The following is a 23775-nucleotide window of genomic DNA, read 5'->3' as shown; positions in this document are numbered from 1 at the left end:
CAGACTCCAGACCGGCAAAGCTTCCATTTAAGCAATAAACATGGACCCATCTGGGTCTCTAGACCTGATCAGTCCTTGGAGCCACAGTTTTCATAAAAAGTTGGGTTTGCATCGCGAGGCATGCCAGTTTTGTCTCATTTTTGTGTTAAATGTTTTTTGTCCGTGCTTCCAAAGTGCTAAGCATCCATTCAGTAACTCTCTTCAAGAGTGTCACTCAGTTCTGAGTCCACAAGGAGGAGTCTCTGGACACCGTACAAGCCAGCACCAGAAGACACACACCCTAATTGCCTTTTTAGGAGCACAAGCGGCCATCTCTCCAGCCCAGAGAGGGGAATCTGAGTTCATTCGTTTTATTATCTGCGTTCCTTTCCATCAAAATTACCGTTAGGTGATGAAATTAGACCATTAAAGAAATCCTCCTCTTGACATCGCAGAGTCAAACAGACTCTCGCTAACTTTTCTGGTCTTCCACTCAAACTCTGTCAATTAGACGAGTGTGGAGCTTAGAAGCACAACTTATCCTGCAGCCAATCATTCTGTCTTGATTTTTTTTATTAGCATAGTTGACATTGATTCGCATTAAATGTGATTTTCTTCCTTTTGAATACTAACCACAAAAACTGAAAGCAGTCTACCCTTCTTCTTTAAAAGAGCAGTTATTAAGAACGCAATGGGAATGAATGAAATGCCTTTTACTGTCAGGTCATGAAATTGGTTTGATTTTGAACAACCAATCAGATTAGCTGAGTTATAGACATTAAAGTCATTTAAAGTAGACGCTGCTTGACGAAAAGATTCTCAGCAGTTCGTTTGAAAACCAAGTGTAAGCTGCACAACAGATCTCCGGAAAAGATCCTGCCTTCTCTTGGCACGGGTCCATTTATTTTAGTAATATTCAAGGGAAACGTCATAGGCAGCAGAGCTAAGAGGAGTAAGGACCACCACCCTTTTTATCTGCACAGTTAAAAAGCCAGAATCCACAATGACAAGCGTGGGTAACCGGCACCCTTGTGAAGGCACGGTTAGCGCTGGTTTTGGAAACATACCTCCATCATCCAAACGATGTATTAGTCAAATAAAATAGGTTAAAAATCCCCTATTTTTTTCCAAATTAAAATACAGTATAGCTAACAGAAATTTCGCTAGCTGGACTGTCCGGTGGGTCACCAAACTCAAACTAGTGATGCCACGAAACAACAAAAAACAAAAACCAAGCCAGATTGAGCCACACTTTGTTCTCTAAAATTCTCTTCAGGCAACCGTATCATTTTTAAGACATGTTTTTCAATATCAGTTTTGTTTTATAAAACAAAACAGCTAAGGAAACTGGACGAGTTATTTCTGTAAAACATCCCTAATCTTTGACATTTGACTCTGCTACATTGTGTGTCTGTCGTTTTCTCTAAGAGTTTTGTTCCAGTCTGTCATACATGTTCAATAATATTTGGAGAAATTACCTTTCTCAACAACAATTGTGCTTCTCCCATAATTCTGGTCAGACCATTTATTGCCAGGATTGGTAGAGCCCATGTATGTTTGTTGGTTTCAGTTCAGGCCTTTAAGCATAGTCGTCAAATTGCCTATGGAGTTCAGATTTGGCCATTGGGAAGAATATTTACCTTAATGTTAACCTGTGTTATCCATTTCAAAATCAGTTTTGATGCGTTTGGGATATTTGTCCTGAGGAGTCGATGGCTTTGCAACAATACCTCATACTGAGCATGCATAAAGCGACAGTGGAGAGGAAAACTCCCCTTTAACAGGGAGAACTGCTTCAGCAAAACCAGGCTCAGTGTGAACGTTCATCTTCCTCAACCAACTGGGGGTTAGAGAAGACAGAGAAGAAACACAAAAAGCACAGAAGAACACATTGATCCAGGAATCCTTTCTATGTTATATGGTAATGGCAGATGATCTGCCTCCCCTGGATAATGTCACAGCTAACAGAACACCAGACCGGGTGTACCTACTATGAAGAGAAAAATGGCAGTGTCCTAAAGTTTATAAGCCTGACCTCGACCCTTCCCTGTACACTGTTGTCTGCTGAGACCAAAGGGCTGTTATTTGCTCCATTTGACCATAAAGCTTGCTTTATGCTTGCCGCATCAAAATTTGTGACTATGCGGACAGTCCCGCACAGAAAAACATGGCGGATGACAAAGCACTCCTTCTGGTGGAGGTTCGTAAATATAGAAATCTTTATGATTCGGCCCAAAAAGATCAGAGTGATCAACAAATTCCTGGACAGAAATTGTCACTCTTGGAAGAAAGTAAGACAGTTAAATGTTGGAAACAACAATGTTTTATTACTTCTGTGTGTAGTGGGGTGCTTGACGTAGGAGTGCAACGCTGCCCTCTAGCGTCTAGGAGAATAGTGCTACTTCAGAGGAAGAGCCGCACAGAGCATAAATGCTGCGTCCGCACGTCTCAAGCATAAAGCAACCTTAAGAATTTTCTTGAGAAGGCATTTGGCTTGTCTATTTGGGAAGCTGCAAAGGTTAGTCTTTTGTGAAGGTGTTGATTTTGGTCCAAGATGATGGTGAAGATTCTCAGTCATCCAGGTCATGATCATTCCAAAAAAAGTAAAAAACAAAGCAACTGGACTTGTTTTCCGTAGTTGAAGACGTTTCGCTTCCTCTCCAGGAAGCTTTCTCAAAAAAGTCTGGAGTAATGTGCAGTACCAAGCTTTATACTACTGCCAAACAGGCCTTTGTTAGGCAGTAGTATAAAGCTTGGTACTGCACATTACTCCAGACCTTTTTGAATTGAGAAAGATTCCTGGAGAGGAAGTGAAACGTCTTCAACTACGGAACTACGGAAAACAAGTCCAGTTGCTTTGTTTTGTTACTTTTTTTGGAATTTTGGTCCAAGCAGATATTAAAGAGTTCACTGCATACAGGCACTCTGGCATTCCAGCAGTTCCCAGTTCATGCTGAGGCTTGATGGTTCCAGGTTTATTTCTGAACACCCCACCCAACCCTTTTTGATGAAATGATGTACTCACACAGTGAAGTTGTCCAGCAATGTCTCTAAAAGACTTTCCCAACTTGTCAAAATCTTAATTTTCCCTTTACGTTTTTTTTCCCGACTGAACATTCAGTCCAGCGAGTGCTGTGAAACCAATCCATTTTATGCCGTCAGAGGGAAACTACCCAATATGCCAAACGTGACCTCTAACAGATCCCGGCCTTGACAGGCTCAGCAGACACAAATCCATGTTTCACCGAGCTGTTATTCTTTCCTCCACGGAAAACTCACGGGAAACCCTGGAATCTGTTAGATAACCTTTTTTTTTTTTTTTACACGGAGGCTGTTTTTCCTGAGCTCGGTGTCTTCTCAAGAAGCTGCAGCAAGCAAACAAAGATGAAACAAAAAACTGTGCATAATCCTAAAATTTAATGTAGGGCAGCTCCCAAATGGCTTCCACATCGCAATCTATTGATTCCGACTGCAAACACGAAATAATGAGGCACAATAAGAGTACTAACAACAACAAGCCCAACTGGAATGCCAGAAAAGTATACATGCAAGGCGCACATTTACAGTTAGAGGCCACAAATATCTTGCAATCATACCAAAGCTGAGTCACCAGCGGCCACAACCTGCACTCAACAAGCTACCATGATTTCTACCTTCTTAAAACAGAGCGGTAACAATGTCCTCTATGGACACTCATCACTGGCGGTTTTTTACCCAAGCAGGCGGCAGCCCACCAGCGAGAACCCACCGGGTATCAAACCGGTAACCGGTTTTGATTGGAAGGCCTCCGAGAAGCCCAGAGCCGTGATTGCACTGTAAACATGGCAGAAATGATGGGAGCGCAATCAGCGCAGGGTTCTGTACTGGAGGCTGCCAACTCTGCTTCTCTGTGCAGAAAAAAACATCACAAAGCCATTTGATGAGCTTCAGACGGAAAATAGGGGAAGAACACCACCTGAAAACATCCGTGTCTGTTTTTTTTTTTTTTATATATATTTTTCTTTGAAAAAAGAAAAATCGCACTCTGGGATAAAACACTCCCCAGTGGTTGGTATCAGAACTGATTAAAGCTAACTGTGTGGTCCCTTTAAAGTTGCTGTTGTCAAACCCTATTAACGGCAGATTTTCTGTTATTCTGTACTTTCAAATTATTTGAATGTTCCTCTTCAAAAAAAAAAAAAAATGGTTTTCTCATTGGTTATTCCTGCGCGTACTTCCTAATTCCCTCTCACAGAAACATGAATTGATATATTGGCTTTCTCAGATGCTGCGTTTCCCTTCTTTCATGCTCACTGCAGGCTCTGCTAAAGGCAAGAGGAACACTGCAGATTGCTCTTGGTGGTATTGTGAAAAATGACTTTGTCACATTATGAAATTGAGGATTCAAATATGGTCTTAATAGTTATAAAACTACATTTCAACACTGGGAAGACTGTAATTTCGGATGAAAGTACTTCTTTATTCAGAATCTGTTATCTCTGAGAGGGTTGATCTGCGTATTTTTTTTTGATATAGAACAATACAGACTCTATAGAGGTGTGAAATAGACTCCTACACCCCCCCCCCCAACCCAAAATAAAATCAATTTCAGACTCCATAAGCAGAAAATCTCTGTAAAATGAATCCTTTCTCTAGTGAAGCCAATAATTTGCCTTATTCTTTGGTGCTTATCACAGAGGCCCTCACACAGCTGCATATGTACAGGATATGGAAGCCCTGAAAGGCAAGTGAAAAAAATAGAATAAATCTTGTGACGTAATAATTTTAATTGTACTCTTTCTTGCGGCTCTAAGATGTTCAAACCTTCTCAAATACTTGTTTCTTCTAAAAAAAAAATCATATTTAATTAATATTTTTTCATTTATACCTATAAACAAATAAATAAATAGTTCTAGGGACCAGTTCTAATGACCTTCTGCAATTAGACGTCCTGAAGTGAACCACTAGCTCTGAGTGACTTGCGAACATGAATCCCTCTACGTATTCTTTACCCCGGCAAAAAGATTTGTGGTCCAACCATACAGGGATCGCCCGCCTCAGTCCCTCTGGGGATGTTCACTTTAGGGTGTTGGAAGGAGAGCTCTGACCAATCGGCAAACCTCAGCTCCAAAGAACAGTGGGGCTTTCCTCCAGACCAGGGAGTAGTGGATCACTTTGTTCCTCTGGCGGTATTGTTTGGCAGTCCAAGGGGAACCTCTACTCCTCCACATTTAAGGGATTAAGTTCAAATTGTTTGGAATCCTGGACATCTCCCTTTGGGGTTTTTTTTCTGCCATGTTCCACTTGGAGAGGAGAACCAGGACTTTCTGGAGAGACCTTGGGATACCCCAGGAAGTGCTGGAGAGGGGGAGACGAACGTCCACATTTCCTACCTCCCCCATGGCTTCAATTGGAAGTGGCTCACTTCTTTCAGAATTAAAAGCACACAATTAAAGTTTTTAACTTGCGACAAAGTTTCCTTTGATCCGACCAAACATAACTATAATGATGTATGCATTTTTTTCTGTTTCTTAAAAGGCCATCCACTCAATAAAAAGAGAGAGAAAAAAGGATTTCGGTTCTTCACAACTGGTTCCCATTGCAGAAAAATGCGATTTGAAACATGGTTAATCGAATTTATTTTATTTATGTTCTGCTTGCTCTTTTGGGCTTCCATACGGTTGTGTTTGAAGACTTGCGAGCTGAAGATTCAAAAAAGCGGCTACGACTTGAATCATTTCGAGATCTGAATCACTGAAGAGTGGCTAAGCCCAAAAAGTGGGTGGCAGAGGTGAAGATGGGCGTGTACTCCACAACATCAGCACCCAACTGCCCCCCCCCCCCCCCCCCCCCCCACCCACCCACCAGCAGCTCTTACCCCCGATGTCCGGCCGCAGGGTCTTGTCGTACTCCCTCAGCAGGTTGTTGAGGATGAGCGTTGCGTCCTCCTGGTGCGACCGGGGCACCAGCATCTGGTTGACGGTGGTGTCGTGGAGGTCCTCCTCGTCGTCGCCATATTCCAGTAGATCAGAACTGAAAATGGGGAGGAGGAGGGGGGGGGGGGGGTGTACACAAAAAAACAAAACGAAATTAAATAAATAAATAAAAATCTATAAAATAAAACGAGGGCGTTCTTTTGGTAATGGAAACTTTTAGCGCAGTCGAAAAGAATAGTCCAAGCAGTGATGCGCATCTTTGACTTTAACCAGGTGAAAAGGTTTTTTTTTTTTTTTTTTTTCTTCCTCTCTCCTTGTTTGTTTATATGGGGGAAGCCCTGGCGCAGAAGGAGCGAAATGCGCAATTGGCCTCATCTGGCCAACTTTTTTACCCCCAGCTGTTGATCTCGCTACAAGCAGAAGGGACTCACCGAGCAGCCGGGGCGAGCAGAAGAAGTGTGAAGAGGGTGACCGCGAGCCTGACTGTCATTTTCCCACGCGCCGATGGCAGCTCAGCTCGCGGGAACTGCTGGACGGGGACCCCGGCGCGCGCTGCTGCCGCCGCTGCTGCTGCTGCTCCCGCGTGCAGGAGGTGTGTGCCCATCAATCCCGCATCCAAACTCCTTCATTCGCCCACGTACTCTCTACCCCCGCGCGCGGTCCTCCTCGCAGGAGGGCTTCCTCCGGGAAGACACCCGACGATCAATCAGGACGGGTGATGAGTCCGGCGGGATGAGGTGGAAATAGGAGGAGGCGGAGAAGGAGGAAGGGGCCAACTCCCCCCTCCCTTTCATCTGTGGCGCCTGTGGGGGGGCCAACACACCGGTTGGTGGGGGTGTCGCTGTCTGCCGCCGGAGGACCTTTATCCGCGAATGCGTGACTCATATACACCGTGCGCACTACCTGGGTGTCACTATCCAGATGAAAACAGGAGACGTCATAAGCGTGATTAATGTCCCCCCCCCCCTCCTGCGCCCGTAAACACCTCTGTGACAAGAGATGCTGCAGTTTAATTGCCGCCGCCCCCTTCTTTTTTTTTTTTTTTTTTGGAACCCAAAACAACGTTGTTTTAAAGAGAAAAGCATAAAAAGCAAACGATGCCACACACCGGTGCGGTCTTGCTGAAGTTGTGGCAATTGTCCTTGCGCTGGTGTTTGCAGTTTGCTGGAAGTTGGGCTTCATGAAGTCATGTCTGAACGGGGAGGGGAGGGGGGGCGGCGGTCTCCGGTGCGAGGCGAGAGGCGTTGTTGCCCCCTCGTGGAGAAAGGATGAACGACAGCAATAAGCAGGATTATTCACTGTCTTTCTGAACCAGCAGGAATGATTCATTATCATGGCATTAATCTGTTTGAACAAAAACGGCATATGAACAATTGCTCTCGAACAGGTGACTGTTTTATAAAATAACTGACGCAGTTGTGTTTTATGCAGTTTAAAGTATCAGTAAGACCAAGTTCTATTACAATTGCTTTTGGGGTAAAATAGGAACAATTTAGAAGAGTTTCCAAACGTTGTCATTATAATAAATTATGCCATTAATGCCCATTTATAAATACCCAGTTCCTTGCAAAAGTATCATATCTATTGTTCTGCTGCGTTCCTTGTTCTTCGTGGTGCTGCGTGATCGCTTACGTTCGCCAAGAAACCGCTGAGATCTTTACAGAACTGCTGGATTTATGCTGACATTAAAATACTTATTACTGATTATGTGACGTCTGAACGCAACCGGTTGCATTGGATTTTATTTAGGGGTTTAGTTTTTCCTTTGTTGCATTTATGTGCTACTTTGTGCATAAAAAGAGCTCAACTTTGTTTCCACAATGTGACCAAATGTGAACAAGTTAAGGGGGATGAATACTTTTGCAAACACTATAAATGGATATATAGATATTCAGGTACCCAAATGGCAACATGGGGGACTTTGGTCCAGAAAGTCTATAACTGCACATATTTCTCTAACAAGGCTGGGATTTAACTAATGAAACCTGCTTTTTTGGGTTGGTTACTTTCAGCATTTGGATATATTTATAAACATATTAATGTTCATATATCTTCAGTACAATTTGCAGACACACCTAGAGAAATGTTTCCTCGTCAAACAAGACCGTGACCTCATTGAGAAGAAATATGATTGGAGGAAGCTGTTGTCAATTGTCAGGCATGACAGTGGCAGCATAATGCTGGGACTATTTCGCTACCAGTGGAAGGACTTCATATTCATTAATTTCCCCTGAAATCAACATCTAGATTGTTACGAAATTCAAAGATGCGTGTATTGTGAGCATGACATCCTGAAAAGATCATTTTTTAAATAATTGCCCTGAATGAATTTCATGCCCACGACGAACAGGTCGAAACTGTATAAACTCTGAAAAGTGTTGTTGGCTCATTATTGTGAATAATGCATAATGGAATCTAATTTTACAGACAAAAAAAAAAAAAAAAAACAGCATGAACTGTTCTTGTAAATTCAGCAGCGTTTTTTTTTATTCTTCATCAAATACAGCCTCAAATACGCTCATCAGAGCTTCGGCAAATTCCTCTCCGGATGGCAGGTGAAAACGAACTAAATCGATCCTCTCTGGAGAACACCGATGGCAGATCCGCAGCACGTAACGAGCTTCATACATCAGCAGAAAAATAAAATCCATACCGCTAACAAGTGCTAATGTCAGATTCCCTTCTTATATTAGCAGCTTTAATCGGGGTTTAATGAAGCCACATTTGCGCTACAGCAGTGCTTTAACATATGGCGGTGTAATATACAGCGTCTTTATTGAATCCCCCTCTATTATATAATACACACAGATACAGAGGATAAAACAGTAGGTGGGTGGCACAGAATCAGCTACAATGCCCTTGCTGAGATTTTTTTGTAAAATATGAGCCGAATTATTTCTTTAAATTGCCTCGGAAATTCAGCTTTGCCCCCAGTTGAATGCTTGTTTGTAATAGAGACAACTGTTGCAGGCTCCAAAGTTCAGTCTGCATCGCCACCCCAGAGCTAGCATCCAACAAAGTGAGCACAATCAATCCAGGGGTTGCCCCCCCCCCCCCCCCCCCCCATGCACAAACATGCACAAATCTGTCCACGCGGCAAACTGAGAAAAACAAGCGGTTGTCATCAGGCTTGGATGCTGCACGGAGCTTAAACCGTAGAAAAGTGCTTTGCTGCGAGGTTCTCTCCCCTGACCAAATGAAAGCAACTTAAGCGGAACTAAATCCCTTTTCTAACAGATGTATGGCAGATGAGTCTGTGACAGAGCCCGAGGGAAGATGTGAGGGGCGGGCAGTTGTTTCTTGGCTGACAATAGGGGTGGGGGGGGGGGGAGGGAGGGTTGAATGGCTGGATAGGTCGATGGGTGCACTTATTTTGGGTTGCCAAGAAAGCTCAGCTGTTGTCAGAATGAACTCTGCTTGTCTGATGCGTTTTGAAAGGACAGTTGGGGACATAAACAGCGGTGGACAGAGGTTATCAAGATCTCACGAAAGAAATAAAGAATATGAACCCAGCAAATTCAACCCAGCAAAACAGTCTTAAGGACTCACTACAGTGTGCAGAGATGCGCAGAGACGGGGGGGGGGTTGTTACCCAGGAGAATGGGTCTGCTCTGCTAATCTTCTCTCGGCTGCCATGTCGACCCAGGCCGGACAGTCAGATGGACGTGTCAACCTTCAGCTGCACTTCATTCCCCTTTCCTTTCCCCCCCCCCCTAACAAGCACAGAAACGTCAGGCCCCAGCTGACAGACAGCAGCACTCTTGGTATCGAGAAGCTGCGGCTGACCGCGATGGGTCGGTCCTGCGTAAAAACCCCCTGCCACAAATCATGTCACGAGAAGTCAGAACAGAAAGAGCTTTAAACAAGCGGGGTTTGATGTTGTTTTCTTTAAGTCACAAAAAAAAAGTACGTTAGGTTTTCGTTCTTTCAGTATCCTAGGTTTTATCGATCAGAAGATTGCACAAACGCCTGGTCTTTATTGACTGTTAAATTTAAGGTACAGCTGCGGTGAGGCGTTGGGAATTGGATGGAAGGATCGGATCCTCTTATCCAATATTTATTTATAGGGCCCATATGAATTGGAAATGGGTTGAAAAATGGTCCCCATATGAGTTTGTCCCTGACTTTCATAATGATCCTGTGCTAATTCCCCGTATAGGTGGGATGCAGGAGAAGCATTTGTAAAATTGGGACCCCCCCCCCCCAAGTGTCCTCCATGTGTTTCACATTTTGAGATGTTTTGCTGAAGCCTGTTCGAGACCCAGTTAGGACCATTAAAGACTCCCACTGGTGTTACTTATACAGGCTTTAGTTGGTTAATCCAGACGCGTTCCATAGTGGAAGCCCATTGTGAGTCCAAGCCTATAGAACCTGACCACACTGAGCATTGACTTGCTTACTGGGCTCAGTTTACTGGGATTACACAAAATGGGTTCGATATTTTTTTCAAATGCTTCTCACAACAATGATTTGGGGAAAAAAGGGCAAAACTGGGTATTCCATGAAGGCAATGATCCCAAACCACCCATCAAACATGTTTTGGAATGCATCATGCATGTTAACATTAAGCCCATGGTATTGGCTTTTTTTTTAAAAAAAAAACCAACCTCCACTTAAAATGTTGTGGACTATGCTTAAAATCTGGTTCTGTCCCATGAAACCAATCAATCAGAATGAGCTCCACACATAAACTGAGAGAAGTGGCCCAACTTTCAGGCAGAATCAGGCCAGAAGCTTGTTGATTTAACTTCTTAAGGAACCTTTTAACTACTATTTGAGGTCATTTATTTATATTTTTTATACAATGAATTTAAACTTGTGCACCCAGTTCTTCTGTTTAAAATTCATTGAATATGAATTATTCCAACTTGGTATGAGAATGGTTCAAATAAATCAAGCCAACAACCTAATGAGACTTGCTCATTATGAGTCACTGCCGCTAACTGCATCTACAAACAATAATTCATGAAAACAACACATACCAAGTGTCAGCTTTTTACAATAACCCTACATCTTATATAAAATCTTTCTGACTTAAAGTTCATTAACAAGATCATTTTTCCTTAGACCTTCTTAAATATGTTGAGTAATTTGGTATGTGTTGTTCATCTGTATTGTTAAATTTTCTACAGCTGGTGAAGACCAGATGATTGTTAATTTATTCTCATAAGTGAAGCCACAGAACCAAAACACACACTGTTTTTTACATTATAGCTACCATATAACCAAAAGCTGTTATGTACCCTGAAGTTTACCAAGAAAATGGCCTCAGCAGCAGAAGAAATTACGTTCAGTGTGATGTGATTCAAGAAGCAAAGAGTGTGAGGCATCCCCTTTGGTTGCAAACATTGGTCCATTTGTTCCTGAGTATGTCCCCACATAGACTGTGGTCCTCAGTCTTAATCCCAAACTTGTGCTCACAGCATCTAGTTTGATTAAGTTAGAGGAAAGAAAAGAAATCACGTAAAGCTTAAATGTCCATTTTTGTTGCACAAACATAAAGAACAAACTCAAGTAAATGCACATAATCTTGAATAAGAGTCAAGACAAGAATAAATTCTTAATAAACTCAAAGTTAGCATTGGATTTTGGCTCCTTTTTTCTTGTGAATGCCTAAGAATGCAAGCTTGAAAATCTAAAAATGGAAATTGTATTTACAGTACATGTTTCTTTTTTGACACTTAAACAATTGGCTAAAATGTAAAGACTTATTTTCTTAAACGTAGATCTAATACAATAAAAGTTTGTCCACTCAAGAGGGAAAGTAAATGTATAGAAATTGTATGCTTGGACCTAATTTCTTCTGGTATTCCACCTGTTTCAACCCAATAAATAGCAAGCATTAGAAGAATGAGCTTGGAAGTTACATTAAGAGGAAATCAAAAATGGAAGAATATTACTGGCTATGGCGTTAACTTTTAACCCACAAAATAAAAATAAACTTGGTTTGTAACATGTCAGGTACAGAACATGTCTTTGAAAACAGATTAGCAACTAAGCTAATAAGCTTTCCAACTAAATAGCTAAGAAGACCTGTTTCACCCCGTTCTCAAGAACTTTTCTCTTTAATTAAAATTTTTTAAATTTTAAGTCGTTTTATGTACATTCCTAAACCGTTAGATTGTGGGAGAAATTAACGGCATTATAAATAGGAAACAAAACCTTTGATGCGATGCAGGCGTACATTAGCATGTGTTTCCAAGAATCCAATAATTAACCCCTTTTAGTAGACAGCTGAAAAGTAACAGTAAAACATAAAATCCAAAGTGTTCTTATGTGTCAGAGGATAACATATGAAATAAAATGACAGATTTTGACAATGTATTACTCATCTTACAAGCATCCCGACTAGCTAGCTAGTAAGGAGGCCTTTTTAAATATCTGTATAACATATTGATTATAGTTGTTCATTTTAAGTACATTCATTACTAATTAGTTGCTAGAAGGGGAAGGGCATACAGGGAAACCAAAACTTTTGAGTTGAAGCAGAGTAACGTTAGCATGTTCCAGTAGCTAACCTCTTGCTAACAGGTCGCTAAAACAGATATCGTCAGCCCGTTAGCAAACGAGCTAATGAGCTTAATAACAAGCTAGCTAGTAAGGAGTCCTGTTTTACCACATAGAGGAGGAGCCACATTTGCTTCTTTGTTGTAAACAAATTAACAAAACACTAAAGTTTGTGTTTAGCTAATTTTGATAACTTGTTTTTAAATGATTTATTTCAACAGTAACAATGTTTGAGGCAAAACTTAACATCTGTTAGCAGAATAAGACAGAACTAATGATATAAATTACAATGACCTAAAAATGTATCTAAGCTTACTTTATGTTGTTTCTGAAATTATATGCAAACACCAAATTATATTCAGGTGTAGAGTTAAACCTTTTTTGTTATTTTCTGGAGTTACGTTTTTCTAATAACAAAAATACATAAATCACCTTTATATCAACCTAAATAACAACATACGGCTCAACCCTTCTTGATTAAGGAGGCTGAAAGTATGTCTAATAACAGATGGCCCTAAATTAGGGATTAAATGTTTAAGATTGTTTTTATTCTTTGTAAAATAGGTAAAATGATCAGATAACCATATATTATACAGTCTTTAAGGATATGTTTCTTGAAAAAGTAAAAGCCATAATAATAAAAAAAAATTAAAAAACACCTGAAAGACACTATGGTGGCATGATCCCAGTGAGTTGGCGCAACTGCAGGAACAGGCTTCTAGAAGATGATAGCGCTGACATTTAAATGCTTTTTGTCCATTTATGCAAACAAAAAAAGCAATGTTGAGGGTTTTTTTTAGAGATGTGCTCAAAGGGAAAACCTTAATAATGGTGTCTAGGATTATGTTTTCTTTTTCTCCCTAACTGTACCTTTTGGAACTTTTCAGACTATTAGGTCTTCAGGGCCTGTTAACTTCCAAAAATGCTCAATTAAATTTAAAATTGAAGGCAAATGAGTTCTACTTGATAAGCTACTTTAGTATGGTTAAGAGTTGGCTGTTATTTTTAGCTGTAGCCAAACTGAGGGTAAAACCAGCTCCTGGAGCTTTTAGAGCTACAGTGTTCTGCTCAAGGATGCTTAAAAGGCATCTTGAATCCAGGTCACTTCACAGAATTACAGTCTTTGAACTCTCCACATAACTCCGCTGATTTGTATGTGACACGCTGCTTTTCAGGTAGCTGGCTTCTCGGCTGTGTATATTAGTTTCATGGCTGAGTTACCAAGGCTTACATTTCATTTAAATCGCATATATCCAGCCCCAGAATTGTGCTTACACATCACTCTGTGCTATTTTTTCACCTTATAGGCCAAATCATTTTTTTTATTCCACGTGTTGCTTTCCTATACTTTTAATGTAAATATTTAGGACTTGTATTTTTTTACTTTCTGGTTGTTTATTATGTTTTTCTAATGGGATTCTAGGATTGTATCTAACTGTTTTGAACCAGTACAATGGAAAATAACGGCAGGTGGGTGGGAACAAAATGCTAAACTAATACTTTTTGCAGCATTATTTACCATTGAACTTTAACCTTTCAACCCAAACCAAATGAGGCTCTGCACATACATTGTCGGTATTCAAGACAAAGGAGTCCACGGTTTCCTGTAGAGGAGAATGTCATGCAAACTGCAGCGGGATAGACAAGACAGAAGCAAAGCAGTTGCTCTCCTGATTCTTTGAAGCAGTTTCTTCATTATCAAGCAGTTTGTTTTTTTTAGGCCACGAGAATAGGAAAGGATTTTTTTTTTTTTACTTTTCGCAGCCTTGCATCCATTCAAAGTGTCTGAACAGACAGACGAGTAAAGTTTTTTTTTTGTTCTTCAAGCGCAGATGTTTGTTTTTCATTTTTATCTTGTAAAGCGGAGATTGATTAAGCTCAAACCCTTTCTTCTTTTACATTAATTCAGTTTCAGAAAGAAAAAAATCCCACAAAAAACAAAACAAACAAAAAAAAAAAACGGCGATTATGTTGACGCGACAACTCCTTGCACCATCGGTTCTCTGTTCAGGTATGTGGCCCAGTAGACCAGATTAAAGGTTCCGAAGAGGACGGGGAACACTATCCGCGACATCTTGTCGATCTTGCTGACGCTGTTGTACGTCTTCTTGGGGTCCACCAGCTTGCTCTCTGGGCCTCCTCGCAGCTGCACCGACGTCGTGTTGGAGATGGTGGAGATGGACACGTCCTTGGTGAAGTTGGGGGTATAGTTGACGCCTGCCGAGCAGACGTTGTTGGCCTTTTTCGAGAGCACCATCGGGTCTCGCTTCTACGGCAGGACAGATTACAACAATTAGTTTCGACTGTTTTTTCTGCTACCGCCGGGAGATCAATGCATTACAATCTGTCAGGGATAATTAGTGGTTTCACTGCAACAAGAGGGGATCTGTTGGGGTTACCTTAGGGTGCTGGGCTTCCAGAGCTTTCTTGCCGTCCCAGGCCCAGCTCCTTTTGGTGAAGTAGTTCACCGTGGCAAACTCAATGAGAGCCGAAAAGACAAAAGCATAGCAGACGGCAATGAACCAGTCCATGGCTGTCGCGTAGGCTACTTTAGGAAGCGAGTTTCTGGCGCTGATGCTGAGCGTGGTCATAGTCAGCACCGTAGTCACCCCTGGAAGCACACAAAAGTCATGTTAAGACTAAATGCATCACTCAAAGTCTCAGTGAAGCAATGTGCTGATTTGGCTTAAGAAGAGGGGGAGGGAAGGAGTAGAGAAAATGTTTGACTCACCAAACACGGTCCGTGCAGGAACTGACTCTCTGTTAAGCCAAAATGACACCTGGGACAGGATTACAGTCATGAAACACGGCATATATGTCTGGATGACAAAATATCCGATTTTCCTCTTCAGGTAGAAGTGTGCCATCATCACAGTGTACTGTCCTGAGAAGGAAGGGGGGGAAAAAAGGGGATCTTAAGCTTGTGAACAACATTAAACATTTTCATAAAAAAGGATAAGTGCCTCATAATAAACCACACAAGACTTTTTAGAAGGAAGATGTATTTCATGCGTAAAATACTATATTTATTCTTTATGGAATGCAAGTATTGAGTGAGCATTTCCTAATACAACCCATAATATTAGGATAAGGCACTCCAAATAAATGTTTATAAATTTGAGTCACAGCATCCCAATATTTTTTTTGTATGGAAGACCACTTACTGTGTACGATATATTGTTAAGCCATCCTGGGGATCATATCCTGCTATACTACGTTGTTTTATTGTATTTTTGGCAAATTATTTCTAATCTTTGGTCAGCCAAAGAATCAACGTGCCGCTCCTTCTTAATTCACAGAGCAATACAGATATAACTGTTTCCTTTTCCTTATGTTATAATTTTATCTCTCGATCCAGGGGTGCTAAGCAGTCAGTAGTCAGTCAGCATTCACATACCACTTTTGCACACAATAGGGTGACCAAAGTGCTTCACAAGTAACAAAAAAATAAAAATAAAAAAAGATAATAAAATGGTAACGACAATAAAACTGAATTTTACAGCTAGGATAAATAAAACATTAAAGACAAATACAATAAAATAATACCATAAAAATACGTCTGGCCTATTGCTCAAGTTCCAAACAATTAAAAACGAATGAAAACAGGTGGGTTTAAATGCCTTAAAGTGCTTTAAATCATCCAAGTTTCCGGTAGACCTTATGGATAGTGGGAGACAACTCCACAGTTTAGGAGATGCAAAACATTTTGGTCTCCTTCCGTCGCCAGCTGAGTCATCAGAACGACTAGAAGCATTTACTTTTCACATCTTAGCATCCTAGTTCAGTGAGTTAAAAAAAAGTTGCTAGACCATTTAAAGGTTTAAAAACCATAAGTGAAACCTTAAAAACAATTCTGAAAAACAAACAGGCGGCCACTGTCTCAAAGTTCAGCTTCATCCGTGTTGACTGCAGACTTAGGAAACCCTGCTGTGGCCTGAGTCTGCAGTCGAAAGCAGGTCATTAAAAGCTCTAAGAAGCACTTTTTTTTCTGTGCTGTGACCTGATTTTAAACCAGATTAATATTTCTCATTCACGCCATGTAGCTGTAGATGCTCTATTAATTGGAGATAAACCACCTTCTCTTATTACAAAAGGAAGAGCAATTTCAATAACGACCTACTGTTTGACAGAACATTTGGACCTGTGCTGCTCTTCTTAGATGTTGGACCACAGCATGAATAAAGGCAGCTGGGACACAGCTGGAGGACAGAGAGGTCTTAATTAAATTAGCAATAAGTGGACCCAAAGCTCTCAAAACTATCACCTGGACAATGTGAAGGCCTCAGGAGTGATCCAGCTCCTGCGGCCTGAGACACTTGGACCAGACAAATGTGGAGTGAACAGATTCTTTTAAATCAGAGTTTCTAATTTGTGAAATCTTCTACCCAGCGTGACCACAGACAATATATCGAGGACAGCAAAATCTATTTGAGATAAGAGTGGCTCTCGTGTTGCTTCCATCGTCTTAAAAAAAAAAGACAACATGGTAAAATCCATTCTCATTCCTGTAACTTTCTTTCTCCGTCTTGTTACTGCGGGGGACGTGATAAAGAGGCGCTGAAACGGGCAGAATGGGGAGAAAGGAAGAAACGGAGCGGGGGATAAAGAGGACATTTCATATTCAGCCGAACACAGCGGTGAAATTAAACACACTTTGAATTCCCTATTAAGGTGAAAAATGTGCACGAATGGAGTTAATTACTGCAGGCACAGATTATTATGCTGGTAATGTTGGATCTCTGATGGCAGGTGAGGACAGTGGGAGGTGAGTTGAGGCATGGAGAAATTTTAGGAAAGAGAGAGAGAGAGAGGGGGGACACGATATTGCATTTGAGGCTTTAAAGAAAGAAAAATCCTCTCGCCGTCAGCTGTTTATGACTGCAGGCGCTGGGTAACTGATAAATCCAGTGCTTCTCTTTCTCTCTCCCACACACACACACACCATACACAGAGTAATACGCGAGGCTTTCTCTGGGCAAAATCCGATTTTTGAACCTCCCTAATCCCTGGTTACAATCTGCATCCTGCCATCAGTGAGAGGAAGAGTAGAAGCGAGGGGGAAGGGGGGTGTGAGGGAGGGTTAGGCCTCCTATCCTGGGATCCTCAATGAAGCCCCGCCCAATCCAACTCTGCCAATCGAGGCACTGACACACACACACACACACACACACACAAAGCATGATTTCCAACTGTTGACACACACCTCAGCACAGACTTTAAGCTGCGGAAGAGGAAGGACGATCGCTGCTGCTAATCACTGCTGGGATGGAGGGGGGGTTAGCCTTGCGGGCATTCCCTGACTTTTCCTTTTTGTCATGCCGGTTCTTTGAGCCCATACTAATTTGGCAGCTTTCTCTTCATTGATTAAATGCTCCTGACGGGATTGGCTGGCATGCGAGGGGGAAAGGAAGCCTTCGCCGCAGCAGTCAAGTGAAAGAGATTTTTTTCCACTTATTCGTCCGTCACGTCCATCCCTTAGCGCCCCGGGCTTTGCAATGCCTCAGTCAGGACAACCCGAGCATCACGACCCGGGCCTTCCGACGCCCTCATGACCCCAGGCTGGCTGGCTGGCAACCCCCCCATCGACCCCTGCTGCTGTCGCGAAGACTCCCGGCGCCTTCATCGTTGATGCATGGATCTGTACCGGACCAGGCGCGGAGGCTTGCAAAGGATCATGTTCCACTGCTGGATGTTACTCCTATTCTCCCACGGATTTGTATTCAACGACGTCCGAGGGGAACTTCCTTTCATGTTGGGGAACAACGCTGCGATGCTGGTCAACTTGTAAGTCTGTTTGTTTGACCTCAACTATCAGTTGGCATAAGAGGTTCATGAAGTTTTATTGACTGAAAGTGGAGACCAAGAGGAGAGTACGACAGTATAGCCTTAGTATTAGGGAGTTATTTAGGGACAGATATTGCTATCTGAGACAGAACGCAAAGTGTCCTGAGAGATGTCAGGTATCTAAAGACAAACTCGTGGACTAATCTCCTCCTTCGTGCCCTCAAATAGCTGTAATGTCTAAAATTAGATGCGCTACTTAAAGTCTAACGCCACCGCATCCATCCAAAGTACTAAGCTACAAACTTGAAGAACCATTCTGAGCAAACACTTGGCACTCCAGGACCTGAGTGTTTTTTTGCGATGCCAAGGTTCTGAGAGGGTGGAAAGGCACGTAAAACATCTCATTGTTCAGAAAGACTTCTTAAGCCATGGTGACACTCATGGCAGAACCCATGAAACGGTTATTAGCCTACACCCTTTTGCTGGAGGGCCAGGAAATTAATTTTGCTCTGTTAAAGTGATGGAGGTTAAAACATAAGAAAGTCTAGACGGTCATTATCGGACCGCTGCTTTGAACTCCAGTTGAGCAAGTGATTTGGTGACCGTACGAAAGGAGCAGGCGGCCGCCGGGCTCCTTTTGATAGAGCAGGGCAGCAACAGTGAACTTCAGTCATCAGCGTGCTCTCTTGCAGCACATTTGCTGAACACCCGTGCACCATAATGGGCAGTAATAATCTTTCATTGCTGTCGCAGCCTTTTTCATCGCTTGCTGCCATGTTGGACAAAGGAAGTCGAGGTCGAGTTGATTGCTTTGTAATATGTTTGCTTGCTTTGCACTACAGATTCCAACACCTCTGGTTGGGACCTTCTAGCCTCAACAATGCTCACTTTGTTCTGATTTGAACACCTGCTACTTTCACAGACAGGTCAAAATGCGCAGGTTAGGTCTAGGGGGTCTAAAATGGCATATTTGGGTGTAAAGGGTACTCATAAACTCTGACCCGAACGAATTAACCTACTGGACTGAATATGACCCGAGAGTTCAAACCCACTGGCAATATCCAGCACTGATTTGGATGACTTCCAGGCAGAAGCTTTGGGCTGCATGGACGATATTTTCTGCCCATAGTCGCTATAACTATGTTAATGTCCAGGATTCTTGTCAGACTACCAAACGATATTTCAATGATTGAAAAAACCTGGTGAAGAAATGTAAGAAATGCATACTGTGTCTTGAAATTATCCCAAAATTCTGAATCAATCGAACTGAATTGAGTTATACTTCAGAGTAGGAAACGTCAAGTTAACTGAAGCCCTGTGCACATGACAAAGGGAAATGTTTTCAGCTTTTGCTACACATCTACATGACGTTTTAATTATGATCTCCATTCACACGACACTAGTAGATACATTTCAAATAGTGTAATTTGCCTGCCATGCCACTACTAGGCGATGTGTTCTCCAAAACTCATCTACAAGCACATGGATACAAAACATTGCCTTTCTTAAAAAGCACCTCACTAAGTCATACTTGCACATGTGCCAGAGGTTTTCCATACAAACAGATAGCATTTTTCCTGTGTACATGACAAAGGATGCCAGGATGTTTTCAGCAGAAATGAAACAAAACCTTGCCGTTTTCACCACAAACCATTGACGGGTGTAGAGGGCCTGAATGTGCTTTGAAATGAAATGTTAGTTAAAGTATCGATGACCCAACACGACAAATATAGAGAGTAAAAAGAAAAGAAGACAGGGGGAAAAAACTGACATGTTGCCGTTTCTTGATAGCCTAAATGCTGCGTTCTGTATCAGTTCAAGTTTATTTAGTGACTGCTTTGATACCCCTGGAAGAAGTGCATTTTCTGAGGCCAGATTCAAAGCCTTAATCAGGTTTTCTAATTCAGATTGTGGTAGGAATGTCCTGACTTTAAACAGGTTGCTGAGAAGGAAAAACACTGTTATATCACCATTGTTTCCAAAAATTAAGATCCCAATTCCAAGTCATATAAAGTCTAATAACAAAGCGCATAAAGCAAAAGCAGTTAACCAGAAGAGGGACACAAATTGATCCTGTGAAACTCCCGTGTGTATTAGCAAGATATAAACACGGCCAACTGGGGGTGGTGCCTTTTAAACATGAATAAAGTGGAAGAGGCTGAAGGAGAACTGATCAAGCCGATCAAGAATAGAAGTTTATAAAAAAAAAAATTCAGGTACCAGAGCTGCTTCTTTCCTGATGTTAGCTGTGAAACCAGACCAGTAAGTTTCAAACAAATAGTTATGGGAAACTGTTGTAATGGACTTACAACATTTTCCATATATTGTAGAAACTATTCTATAGCTGATGAGTTAAAATGGATGAAGAGTTAAAGACAGAAGTTGATAGTCGTTATGTGATGTATGGTGCCCTGGTAGTAAAAGAAGAGCAGATTTTTGTGGTCTCCAGGAGTTTATAAAGACCCCCCCATTATATGTTAAGTAATCAGAGTAGACATATTTTGAGTATTTTTGCAAGATTTTATATTGTGATTGTAAAAAATACAACTTTTATCTGTTGAAGAAAGCTCCACTCCGTTTTAGCTAAGTTACTATAAATTCTAGTCAGAAAATTCAAGCACCCTGGACCACCATGCACCATGAAGAATCTTCATGCATTAATTCAAATAGGTCAGGTCAGCTCAATAGATACAAATAAGAAGCTATAATTAAAGAGGTTCAAACCATCTAACTGACCAGAATACATTTTAGCTTTTAAAGTTGGGAGTGCCTTACAATCACACCTTGTTGGGCCAAGGCCGTCAACGTTCAGTTAAAGTGATGATCAGAGAAAAAAGAGAACTATACAGCTACTTCGGAACTAAGCATCTGTAACGGAAGCAGGGAGCACAAGACCAAATACATTTTCACATGAAGTACAGCTACATTAAAAACTGATATAAAGAAAAACATGAATGAAAACAATTTTATGCTACACCAACTAACTATACCAGGGGCATAAATAATTGTCGGCATATTTGTATCTCAAAACTTTGCAGTCAAGTTTAACAAGAATGAGAATACTGTTAAGTTTGTGCTTTATTTGAAGTCACAAATGATAATAAAATAAAATAAATTCATATAGAATGGTGTTATCATTGTTATTAAACGTGAGGTCAAATGATTTACACTGACCAAAGACAATGATTCTCAAATAAAAACAGTTCATGACAATTTAGTACAATGCATTGTACAATGCCAATTCCTAAAATAATGTTGTTTCTGAAATGGAAGAACATAGATCCACTAATACTAATGTAAAAACACAGCATTTTTACATGAACATCATAATTTCTGAATTTCAGTAGGAAAAAGCTGCTTTGTGCTAAGCCTATTCTTTTCCGTTCTAGATCTGTGGATCAATTGTATTTTGGCATTTTTACCGTTTATCAGATTATTTATCTTGGTGACCACATATTTGACGGAATCATAATGCCAAATGAAGCATAGAATTCCTCAAATCGTGCAGCTTATGTAATTTGTTCAATTGAATTCTATTTGATTTATATAGTGCCAATTTACAATGCATGTCATCTCAAGCCACTTTACAAATTCAATCAAATCATACAGACACATTGGTCAAAAAGTTTCCTATCTAAGGAAAACGAACAGATGGCATTTATCCATGTTTTCCTTTACAATTCAATGAAATTCAGATTATTTAATAAAGTGTCAATTCACAACAGGTGTCTTCTCAAGACACTTTACATAAAAACTAAATGAAATCAATCAAGTCAATTATATACATTCCAATAGATCCTAGATGTAAAACAAAGCTGTTAAGTTCAGTTTATTATTCAAGTTGGCAAGAAATAAAATCCATCTGATTAAAAACCCAGCAGATTGCACTGAGTCATTGACTTGCAGCATTTGCTCCTCTGGGATGAGCAGAGAGCCACAGTGGGCAGTCTCGCATTGTGTCGTTGACTTTGCAGCAATCCCTCATAGCGAGCATGCATATCGCAACAGTGGAGAGGAATTCTCCCCTGCCACAAGAAAAACCTCCGGCAGAACCAGGCTCAGTGTGGTGCCATCTGCCACGACCGACTGGGGGTGTGAGAGCAAGGAGAAAACACACAGAAATAACACAGAAGCACTGATCCAGGAGCACTTTCTATGTAAAGGAAAAGTAAAAGGGTAATTGCAGCAATAGCTCCATTCGTGGCTTAATCTAGGAGAAGAACGCAGCAAGGCGGATAAGATTGGTGTCAGTTTTCAAGTGTAGAGTGGGACATACAGTTAGTCGCACTAAATGTTCAGCCAATAGCTACATGTATGTCTAGGAAAAAAGACGAGGGTTAAAAGCTGAAAGACAGGGCCACATGCTTCTTCTATAGGAGAACATTAAGCGTTTGGCCGCAGTAGCCAAGCCGACGGTCCGTTCATGAATGGTGTCACAGCTAAACAGAACGGCAGGCCAGATGTTGCTACTCTGAAGAGAGAAAAAGAGAGAGAACATGAATTTAAAAGTTGAAATAACAGATCGGAGAGTAGTAGTAGAATGTGGCAGAGTGAGGGAAAGTGGTCCTTATGTCCTCCAGCAGCCCAAGCCAATACCAGCATAAACACAGAGATGGCTCAATATAACCTAATAGTTTTATCAAAAAGGAAAGTTTTAAGCCTAGTCTAAAGTAGACAGGGTTTCTTTCTCACAAACGCTGGTTCCATGTGAGAGGAGCCTGATAATTAAAACAACTATGTACAAAACCATCAAATTGTGATAGGAAAAAAAGTTAAATATCTGCACTCTGCAGAGTTTTTCTGTGACACTTAAGAAATAAAAAAAATGGAACAGATTATTTAAAAGTTTTTACAGCATTGTCTGATAATGATCTGCTATAATGAAATTTTCTTTTAGGGGTGGCGTACTCGATAAAATTAGGCTCAAAAGTTATCAAAAAATGGTCAGACAGAACCGGGTTGTGAGGAAACCGTGTTTGTTCTTCACACTCAAAGCCACGTCAGCACACGGTGCAATGTATGAAGACAAAAGTGGGTAGGTATGTAGGTGTTTTGAGCAAAGGCCAATTGTGTCTACGATATCCTCAAAGGCTACATTAGGCTGTCGCTTAGTGTTAATATCCTTTAAATTCTCACATTTTGAGGAATGTGAAAATTGAAATGATTAGGAGTTGACTCATGTCTACCAACATGATCCTCCTCCTGCAGCTAGGGTTCTGTGAAACAAAAATAATCACAAATAAAGTCATTAACTAACAAAGGAAAGGAAACATGATTTAGTATGTCTTTTTTAAAAGCCATTGTACAACATTACATTTCCTTTGACTTTTGTTCTGATCCCTGTAGGGAACAGAGTAGACTCTTGTGTAACTCTCGTGAGAAACGACAAGTCAAGAAAGCACATTTCCTCACTATGGGCAAATTACAGAAAATCACTCATCACTAACTGCAGGTTCAAAACATCTGGATTTCTGTACGCTTGGTATGAAATGCCCAGTGGAAGACAATTCCTTTCCAAACTTTTTTAAACTTGAAAGTTGGGTACAAAATGAAGAAAAATGGAGGTATGGCATGCATGGAGAGCTGAACC

The 23775-nt window shown here is 41.1% G+C and overlaps 3 protein-coding genes across 4 annotated transcripts in view; 1 reads left to right on the top strand and 2 right to left on the bottom strand.

Annotated features, from left to right (window-relative positions):
• LOC105932543 (gamma-aminobutyric acid receptor subunit gamma-3) overlaps window positions 1-7028 on the bottom strand; it is a 146207-nt gene extending 139179 nt beyond the window's left edge. Inside the window, exons 1-2 of the mRNA XM_012871763.3 lie at window positions 6326-7028; window positions 5837-5991 (exon numbers count right to left, since the gene is read on the bottom strand). Of these exons, the coding sequence (XP_012727217.2) occupies window positions 5837-5991; window positions 6326-6498 (328 nt within the window). The 5' untranslated portion in view covers window positions 6499-7028. The remainder of the gene's footprint in view (window positions 1-5836; window positions 5992-6325) is intronic.
• Window positions 7029-11524: 4496 nt separating this feature from the next.
• Window positions 11525-23775, bottom strand: part of LOC105932540 (gamma-aminobutyric acid receptor subunit alpha-5) — a 29552-nt gene continuing 17301 nt past the window's right edge. The window contains exons 8-10 of the mRNA XM_012871758.3: window positions 15133-15285; window positions 14801-15012; window positions 11525-14670 (exon numbers count right to left, since the gene is read on the bottom strand). Coding sequence (XP_012727212.2) covers window positions 14368-14670; window positions 14801-15012; window positions 15133-15285 — 668 coding nt within the window. The 3' untranslated portion in view covers window positions 11525-14367. The remainder of the gene's footprint in view (window positions 14671-14800; window positions 15013-15132; window positions 15286-23775) is intronic.
• LOC105932538 (gamma-aminobutyric acid receptor subunit beta-3) overlaps window positions 17578-23775 on the top strand; it is a 94856-nt gene continuing 88658 nt past the window's right edge. For both annotated transcript variants that reach the window (XM_012871755.3, XM_036128415.1), the window contains exon 1: window positions 17578-18185. In XM_012871755.3, coding sequence (XP_012727209.3) covers window positions 18034-18185 — 152 coding nt within the window. In that variant the 5' untranslated portion in view covers window positions 17578-18033. The remainder of the gene's footprint in view (window positions 18186-23775) is intronic.

Source organism: Fundulus heteroclitus, chromosome 24, assembly GCF_011125445.2.
Source record: "Fundulus heteroclitus isolate FHET01 chromosome 24, MU-UCD_Fhet_4.1, whole genome shotgun sequence".
Lineage (NCBI taxonomy): Eukaryota > Metazoa > Chordata > Actinopteri > Cyprinodontiformes > Fundulidae > Fundulus > Fundulus heteroclitus.
Note: the sequence above shows the minus strand (reverse complement) of the source record. Positions and strands in the feature narration are given on the sequence as shown.